Source organism: Mustela putorius, unplaced genomic scaffold, assembly GCF_011764305.1.
Source record: "Mustela putorius furo isolate JIRA1106 unplaced genomic scaffold, ASM1176430v1.1 tig00000867_pilon_pilon_pilon, whole genome shotgun sequence".
Taxonomy (NCBI): domain Eukaryota; kingdom Metazoa; phylum Chordata; class Mammalia; order Carnivora; family Mustelidae; genus Mustela; species Mustela putorius.
In genome coordinates, this window is record NW_025421501.1 from 3,813,805 (window position 1) to 3,822,248 (window position 8,444).

The 8,444-nt window shown below is 53.1% G+C and overlaps 2 protein-coding genes across 2 annotated transcripts; one reads left to right on the forward strand and one right to left on the reverse strand.

Annotated features, from left to right (window-relative positions):
- Positions 1-1,900: 1,900 nt before the first annotated feature.
- On the reverse strand, positions 1,901-2,772 carry EMC6 (ER membrane protein complex subunit 6). The gene is made up of 2 exons (XM_004781944.3): positions 2,629-2,772; positions 1,901-2,457 (listed from the first exon to the last, which is right to left on the reverse strand). The coding sequence occupies exon 2, from the start codon at positions 2,419-2,421 to the stop codon at positions 2,089-2,091; it is 333 nt and encodes a 110-aa protein (XP_004782001.1). The 5' UTR covers positions 2,422-2,457; positions 2,629-2,772; the 3' UTR covers positions 1,901-2,088.
- Positions 2,773-2,863: 91 nt separating this feature from the next.
- Positions 2,864-7,768, forward strand: TAX1BP3 (Tax1 binding protein 3). Its single transcript, XM_004781938.3, has 4 exons — positions 2,864-3,058; positions 6,023-6,142; positions 6,465-6,542; positions 6,860-7,768. Exons 1-4 carry the CDS (start codon positions 3,020-3,022, stop codon positions 6,995-6,997), a joined length of 375 nt encoding a protein of 124 aa, XP_004781995.1. The 5' UTR covers positions 2,864-3,019; the 3' UTR covers positions 6,998-7,768.
- The last annotated feature ends 676 nt before the right edge of the window (positions 7,769-8,444 follow it).

The window sequence follows — 8,444 nt, forward strand, 5'->3', positions numbered from 1 at the left end:
ACATTCTCTGCAATAGTTTTTTATAATAGTGAACATTTCAAACAACTTTACTGCCTAGTGATAGAGAAATGGTTAAATCAGTTTATTCCACTGCCCCCTGCCCCCCACGGCCCCAACCTCCCAATCTAGTAGGACTGCCTCTTTACTCCATATCAGGAATGAACTTTCCCTTTCCATGCAGAGAAAAGCCCTGAGAGGACAGGGAGGTTGAGAAGGGTGAGTATGTGTGTGTCTCTTCAGTGGTGTTCTGAGACAGGGTTCAGAGGTCACTGGGTGAGGGAGGCAAAGCGGTGGCCTCATCTGTTTCTTTCCTTCGTGTGCAAGGATGTGGTCCAGAACCCCAAAGGATTCATGAGGCCTGGGTCTCAGACCAATCTCTGTTATTGGCCACGGGACACACAACTGTCTATAAAAGGGGACTTGGATTCAAGTCCAGATCCTCTTCTGATTCTTTTGAAAAAACCCAAATGTGATCACATCATTTCTGGCTAAAACTTCCAAAGACTTCCTCCAATTGCTCTAAGGATCAAGGCCAAAATCTCCACTGTAGCCTTCCATGATCTGGTCCAAGTCCTGGTCCTAGCCTCTTAACTCTCCAGATACAGGCCAAACTCCTTCCTGCCCAGTGGTCCTCACATGTGTGCTTTCTTGTGAAAGTAGCCCCTTTTTCATACTTATTATTCAACTTTGAGGTCTCAAATATAATTTCCTCAAAGAAGACTTTTTTTTAAAGATTTATATATTTTGAGAGAGAGACAGACAGCATGAGCACAATGTGCAAGGGAGGGGAGCAGGGAGAGGAGAGAAGCAGACTCCCTGTCGAGCTCCTAGCCTGAATGTCCATCCAGAGACCCCTGAGATCATGACCGGAGCCAAATCAAGAGTCACTTAACCGACTGAGCCACCCAGGCACCCCTCAAAGACTTTCTAGATCCCCACTCCCCAACCTGGGCTCAGTTTGGGACGATGTTCTGTCTTCCCAGCTTACCATAATTTAAATATTTGTGAAATTAGGTAACACTGGTCTTCCCAGTTAGACTACAAATTCCACAAGCAACAAGTTTAGATCCCCACTCCCCAACCTGGGCTCAGTTTGGGACGATGTTCTGTCTTCCCAGCTTACCATAATTTAAATATTTGTGATATTAGGTAACACTGGTCTTCCCAGTTAGACTACAAATTCCACAAGCAACAAGTTTACTACTGTAACTGTAATACAATATGTATTTCTCAAATATCTGTACTTTATTCTAGGATACTCCCGACAAGAAGAGATCACGGGTTAGCATATAGACAGAAGCATTACACTACAGTCTAAACATGTCTTCTATCTAATCTCCATTAGACATATTCTAGAAAAGAGCTTGACCGTATTTAAAAATGGAAATAACAGTTAACTGTAACTAGATGAAATGGACTGTAATTCATAGCTGAAAGCAGCAGTTACTGAGAAGGACAGCTTGGATCTGAAAAGGTACACTCAGCAAGGACAGCAAGAGCAATGAAAAGGCCTGTATTTCAAACTTGGCTCTCTTTCTAGCTGTGCCTCTTATGGCTGAGGTATAGTTAACCTGAGCCTCTGATTCATCAATGAGGGATAATAATTATATCTACCCCATAGGATATTGCTAGAATTAAATGAGATAATGGGAGTAAAAGGTACAAGGCACAATGCTTGGCATATAAGAAACGCTTAATATTAACTGTTATTAGTTCTTGGGATGTTAGCAGTAACTTCTCTTTCCTTGGGCCATAGTGGCCCTCTCTGGATGTCTTATGTGTAGATGCGAGGAAATTACAGAAGGCTAAGACCCAGCCCAACCTCTCTAGGAGTCAAAACTCAGCCTTCTGCACCCACGCCAGACATGGGGTATGAGTTAAGCGAGGAAAATACTCCACGGAGTGTCTCACGCTTCATTTAATCTGAAGAATATTACAGGCTCTTCGTCTTCAGATATAAATTACAACGTTACAGAACAAGCAGCGAATTCAACAACTTAAAAACTAAGTTTACACGGTGTTAATTTCTGGCGACAGTCCTCCCAATCTGTGTTTTTTTTTTTTTTTAAAAGTCATCCCTGTCCCCATTCAGTAGACGTGCACCATGCCATAGAGGAACGTCCAGAACAGGACGTAGGTGAAGAGGCCTCCGATGAGACCTCCTGTAAAGAGGGGTCTTCGTGATTTAAAGTATTTGTTCCACCTCCTTCCCGCTTTGAGAATTAAGAGCAGGGAGAGCAGGATGGAGGCAAGCAAGTAGAAGATGAAGCCGTAGAGGCCGGTGAGGCCGAGGATGCCGGCCGTGGCCCCCGACAGCGCTGACACTGAGGTCCGGCAGTAATCCAGGACGGCGGCGTTGCCTCGCACAGCTGCCTCGCTGATGAACGGCGGCCCTTCCCGCTTGGCCACCACAGCGGCCATCGCATTCGCCGGGGCTCAGCCTGTTTTTTCGCGGAGCTGCGGAGGAAACCAAGTTACAAGTGACCCCCCGGAGCCTGGCGAGTTACGTTCACGGCGCCCCTCCCCCCGGGACTGCCAAGACCTCACATGACTCCTGGATCTCGGACCTTCAAAAGACCCAGAGAAGATTTGAGGGCTCGGGCCGGCCCACCCAGGCTCACAAGTTACCTGCAACGCGACGGCGGATACAGACACTTGGCGTTCCTTCAGACGGCCAGCGGCAGAGAGTCGTTCAGCGCCATCTTGCGCTGGAGGTTGCTGGGAGGATCTACGCTGCGCATGCGCCAAAGCCTCGCTCTCGCCCCCTGACGCGTACGCCGCCGGTGCCCACCCCTCCCCCGCCTTTCTACGCTCCCTCCCCTCCCCGCCTTTCTACGCACGCACTGGGACTTCCGAAAGCCGAACAGCGCTCCGACCCGTCACTGGCTGGGGCTTCGTTAACTATTCATGAAGGGGCGGCCCGAATCGGGGTGCCTTTGTTAACCGGGGAGGGCGCGGCTGCTGGGATTTTCGCTGCGGGCTTCACTGAGTTGGGCTTGGTCTCCAGATTGGGGTCGAGATGTCCTACGTCCCGGGCCAGCCGGTCACCGCCGTGGTGGTGAGTGCGCTCGCGGGCTTCTCTTGGTCTTGGCTTGCCCCCACTTTCCAGTTAGGAAAACTGACATCCCAAACAGGTTGACAAAGCGTTGAACCCAGAGCTGTTGCAAACCTGCGGCCAGGGTTCCGGTCCCGGCTCTGTCCCAGCGGGACCGCGGTCTTCCCCAGCCAGGCAACAGAAATGGCTGGGACCCAAGCGCCCCGAACACCCTGAATCGCGATCAGATCCCGCGCACTACCGCCACCTCGTTGGACTTCATCCAGCCCGCAGGGGCGGGAAGGACTGGGGAGAAAGTCCCCAACTGTGGGAGTATCGGGAGAGCGCCCCCTTCCCGGCCCGAGTCCCCAGCTGGGTAGCTGCGGGGGGCGGGCGCCAGCCGCGACATCCGTGAGTCGAAGCCTCTGGAATGAGGAAATGCTTCCTCCCCTGTGGGAGACACCGCCGCCGCCGCCGCCGCCCAGAGGGAGATTTGTGGGGTGGAGGTGGCCGGCGCCTGACTAGCAGTCCCTTATCCCTCCCGTCCAGCCTTGCTTGCTTGGACCCCGCGCCGCCCGCCCCAGAGTGGAGGCGCCGCAACTGGCTCGCTCCTGCTCCAAACTTTCCCTGCCTCCCCAGCCCCTGGGACAATGTCCAGGTTCCCCGCCTGGCACTGAGGAGACCAGACCCTTTGGGGGCTAGCTCAGGCCCCTGGCTCTCCCCACTGGCTTGTCTCGGGTGCCAAATGCTATTAGAAAAGGTAAGGGGAGGAAGAGACTGGGACATTAGATTCAGACACCAGTGCCAAAGCTGAATGGGGCCGGGAGGCAAACTCCGAGGCAGAGGTGGGGAAACTGAGTTCCGGAAAGAGGTCTGTTCACGTTCAGCCCTAAAGGAAGCCCTCAGGAAGAACCCAGATCTCTCTGAGAAGAGATGCCTGCTGGGTAGGCACTGTGTCAGATGGAAGTCCCAGTCCTGAAGCCACGGGACAGACTGCAGTATCTCAGATGGGTGTGCAGGGTAGTCAGGCGGTGACAGGGTGTGAAGCCACTGATTAAAGTGTCCTGTGAGGTTGACCTTAGAGAACCAGCTCTAGCCTTAGCTAGTAAGAAACATTTCTGCACCTGCAGACAGCTGTCCTACGCTTTACCCTGACTGCACCAACCTTGCTTTTCAAGATCCGTAGCTGCCTCTAAGAGGGTCAGGTTTGCTTCTTAGATTGGGGGAGATGGGGCGTGGGAAAGGCAGTGTAGGGGAAGCACAAGAAAGGGGCAGTTACCTGCCTGATAATCACCTTAGTCTGGGAGAGAGCCTTGTCTTCCAGCCTAAGGGCCTGTACTCCCCTCTAATCTTGAGGGTGGGGCAAAGGTGTGCAAAGGTGTGTGTTGGAGGAGGTGGAGCAGTTCTGGAGGAGTTCACACTTGGGCAAATGGACCTAAGTCTAGTGGGCTTCCGGAGTCACACTTCCTGCTGCCCCTCTCTCCTGTCCTGGCAGGTCATTTGGCCTTCCTCAGAACTCTAAGACCATGCCCTCCCAATTCTTGTTAACACTAGGAATATTTCTGAAAGTGGTGGGTGGGGTCTGGCCTCTCTCTCTGGTGTTTTGGATTGAGGATGGGGTAGGGGTGGCCTCCTCCCTAGTCCCCGCCTAATCCCATGTGATAAAAGGTGATACCCACATTTTGAGAATGTTAAAACCATTTTGGCTTCTCTGAACTGTGGCTTCATAGGTCCATTTGCCTTCTGCACACTTGCCTGGGTAGCTCCTGGCACTCCAAAATGCTTCTCCTTGTGTCCCCAGCTGAGAGTTGTGTTCAGCCAGGCCACTTGGCTGGGTGCTCCCCTTGACTCCTGTCTACCACAAGCAGTCCTCAAGTTTGTTGATCTCACTTTCCAAGTAATCATGTCCCATGTCCTCCACATCCCAAGGCTGGAAGATATCCATTTCCTCCTGAGTACCCAACTGGTCGATCGTTCTAGCATCAAACCTGACCATGATCAACCTTATCCCGGGACTCCTGAGAGCCCTACCTAGTAGGCCCAGAATCAAAGTTAGGTGTCCAAACTCTTGTCATTCCTTTCAATGTCTGGTTGGTACAGGTCAAGTCACTTCGGGTATTTTTTTTCTTCCTGTTAAAACTCAACTTTTGGGGTGGGGTGATCTGGTCTAGCTCCTACACTCTGGTGATTGGAGGGCTTCTGCTGAGGGCTTTGAAAGGAGCCTAGCAGTTTGGGGACCACAGCCGCAGAGTATGGTGGGAGAGCTCTAGAACCCTTTTCTGCCTCCTACATGCATTAGGAGCAGGGTCTGGGCTTACAGAGAACCCCTCTCCCTCTTGCGTGTGTATTCCACAGCCTATCTAATCTGGCCTCAGTCTCACCTCACCTCCCAGTTCTAGTCCTGTAGGGTACACTCATCTCATGGACATGTATCCATAGCACCTTCAAGCCTCTGCTCTTGTCCCTTGGCCAGGACTGCACTTCCTCTTCTTTCTGTGCAAGTTTGAACTTCTATGCTTTTCTGGAGCATCTTTAGTCTTGCCCTTGACAGGGTTGGCTCAGCAATGAGCTGCCTCAACAAGGAGTACCTGCATTTTTTTTTTTTTCAGGGCCTGACCCCTTCTGCCCTGTGTGGTTCCTCCCCTGGGACACAGGCCCCCATCTATAGCAGCCACAGCCTCCTGGCTCTTGGACCAGGAGCTTAGAGTATATGTTGACTGAAGCTGGTGCCTGAGACTAACAGGAAGGTCACAGAGGCTAGGACAGAAGGTTACGTAGGTCGGTTGTTGTGGCTGAGTTCTGAGTCTTAACCTTACTCCACCCCAGTCTCCCAGTGTGGTGACCAGCTGGAATTCTGTAGACGGCTTTGGGCTCCACCCCATTGGCATGACTCTGAGCTGGGCCAGCAGCCTGAGGCTGCTGCTGGACATAGACCAGATTCATTGTCCACATACCCACCTGCCCCCACCCTGTTTTTTCCTTTGCCAGCAAAGAGTTGAAATTCACAAGCTGCGTCAAGGTGAGAACTTAATACTGGGCTTCAGCATTGGAGGTGGAATTGACCAGGATCCCTCCCAGAATCCATTCTCAGAAGACAAGACAGACAAGGTGAGGGGGACCAGGGTCCACTGGGGACAAAGGCCTGAGATGGTGGGTCTCTGCTTCCTGGGCCTTCATGGAAGGAGCAGAGCTCTGTCTTTCAAATGGTCCTAAGAAGGTTTAAGAAATGATAAGCAGGGATGGGGGTGGGAAATGGACCTCCCAGCCCAGGAGGAACAGCAGCAGGGGCCAGAGCATGGTGGGGCAGCCTTGTCTTGGCACAGCCTGTGCTGGGGGCAGACTTGGTGCTGAATCATTTGGATGGCTGGGAGTCTGCCATGCTGGGCTTTGCTCTCTGGACTGGGGCTGGACCGGGGCTGCTTTTTTCCAGGGCATTTACGTCACACGAGTATCTGAAGGAGGCCCTGCTGAAATTGCTGGGCTGCAGATTGGCGACAAGATTATGCAGGTAACACATGTTCCAGAGGAGGAAACCAAGGCTTGGGGCAGAGGCTCTGGGGTGCCAGAAGCACTAGGGGTCAGGGGCTACCTTTGCCTCCTGGGGAACTTGGGAAGCTCACTGAAGCACTTTGGAGCACATGCTGGAGTTGCCCCCAGAAGGGAGCAGTCTCTCTCCTCTGTGTGCCTCCATTGTGGCACTTGGGATCCCCCAGCCCAGAGACATCAGCTTGGGAGACTGGGTGGGCCAGGACCCCAAAGCCCATCCTGCTTCCAGATCCCAGAGGGCAGAGAGCTGAGGTAGGCTGTCTTTTCTCCTTGGGCCAGGTGAATGGCTGGGACATGACCATGGTCACGCATGACCAAGCCCGGAAGCGGCTCACCAAGCGCTCGGAGGAGGTGGTGCGCCTGCTGGTGACACGGCAGTCGCTGCAGAAGGCAGTGCAGCAGTCCATGCTGTCCTAGCAGCCCGCCGTGGTCCCGGACTTGGGCCTGCCTGCCTACAGTGACACATGTCCACGCTCTGTCAGCACCTCGTCCTGGCTTCTGCTAAGTACTGGCCCCTGGCTTGGAAGGGCCAGAGCTGGTCCCAGAGGCCTATCCCTGGGACCTGACCCAGCCTTCCTTCCCCACCTCCCACCACTGGCCCCAGGCTCTGGGACCAGCTCTCATCCTCAGAACTATCAGGCTGTTGGCCTCCCCAGACCCTGGTAGTGCCCAGATGGGCAGGAGGCTGGGGAATGCTGGGTGAGGCCAGCCTTTCCCACACTGAGCCCTGGCTCCAGGGCTTGACCTTGCCCCCAGGTCTCAGCTCTGCAATGACTATACCCCATGTTTTTTTCCTGCTTTCCCCAGCAGGGACTTGACACACAGCCAGAGACACTACAGAAGTTCGTCTGAACGGAAGCCAGGCAGGCTCACAGTTAACCCCATGGCTTCCCCAGGGTTCACCTGCTTCAAAGATTTAGATGAAGTCCAAGGCTGACATTTCAGGGCAGTTCTCAGGACTGCCAGTTCTTTCTATACCTGTGGGTTTAACTTTATATTTTTTTAATCACAACTTTGATACAGAAGCATTTTTACCTTACTATTTGGAGATGCCAATTCTACTTTTGAATTTAGCTTACTAAATCACATATGGGAACAGCGTTGCTTTGGTTCCTGTGGAAATGGGGTAGTATGGAATTGCCCCTGCCTGACATCTCGGGCCCAAATAAACAGTGCTGGAATTTACAAGAGGTTTTTGCTGAGGCATGGGGTAGGGACGTCTAGGGGTGGATGGCAGCTACTCCAAGTAGTCCAGTACTCCAAGCTTCGGTGGTAGGGCTGACCAGCCTGGCCCCCAACCACTTCTGAGATGAAACCCAGCTGATGCCAGGCCTGCCTGTTGCTGTGTGGCCATGGCCACATCTGTAGGAACATCTGGGAGTCGCTGCACTGGAAGTGGGGTGGGGAACTCTTCACTTCCCCTAGCTTGTGCTCCATTTGGGGCACTAAGGGGTTCATGGGAGAAAATACCTGTCCTCAACGACTCTTGAGAGCATACAGTTTATCACAGACAGGAGTGCAGCTGCACATTTCCAGAGGCTGTGATCAGATGAGATGTGGGTAAGTTGGGAGATTACCAGGGCCTCTGCCTGGCCCAGCACAAATGCCACCCCCCCGCCCCCCGCCGGCACTGTGAGAGTGCCCGTAACCCATCCAACCCATGCTTACAACCCCAGCTTGAGCAACATGCCCTGTACAGACATGGTACCCACACGACCTACCTGGCCCTGAGCAGGCAGGCATCTTGCACTACCCGAGAGGCTTCTCCGATGAAGTGCCCCATCAGCATGCAGCCAGCTCGCCATCACTGTGTAACTCATGCGTTTCCTTACCCGAATTCTCCCCAAGTCCCAAGGATTGGTTC

What these genes read in the sequence shown, in the direction of transcription:
- EMC6 (XM_004781944.3), bottom strand. Translation starts at nt 2,421, where the DNA reads ATGGCCGCTGTGGTGGCCAAGCGGGAAGGGCCGCCGTTCATCAGCGAG.
- TAX1BP3 (XM_004781938.3), top strand. Translation starts at nt 3,020, where the DNA reads ATGTCCTACGTCCCGGGCCAGCCGGTCACCGCCGTGGTG. An exon ending in CAGAAGACAAGACAGACAAG is followed by an intron (nt 6,143 to 6,464) that starts GTGAGGGGGACC and finishes GCTTTTTTCCAG; the next exon opens with GGCATTTACGTCACACGAGT. An exon ending in TTGGCGACAAGATTATGCAG is followed by an intron (nt 6,543 to 6,859) that starts GTAACACATGTT and finishes TCCTTGGGCCAG; the next exon opens with GTGAATGGCTGGGACATGAC.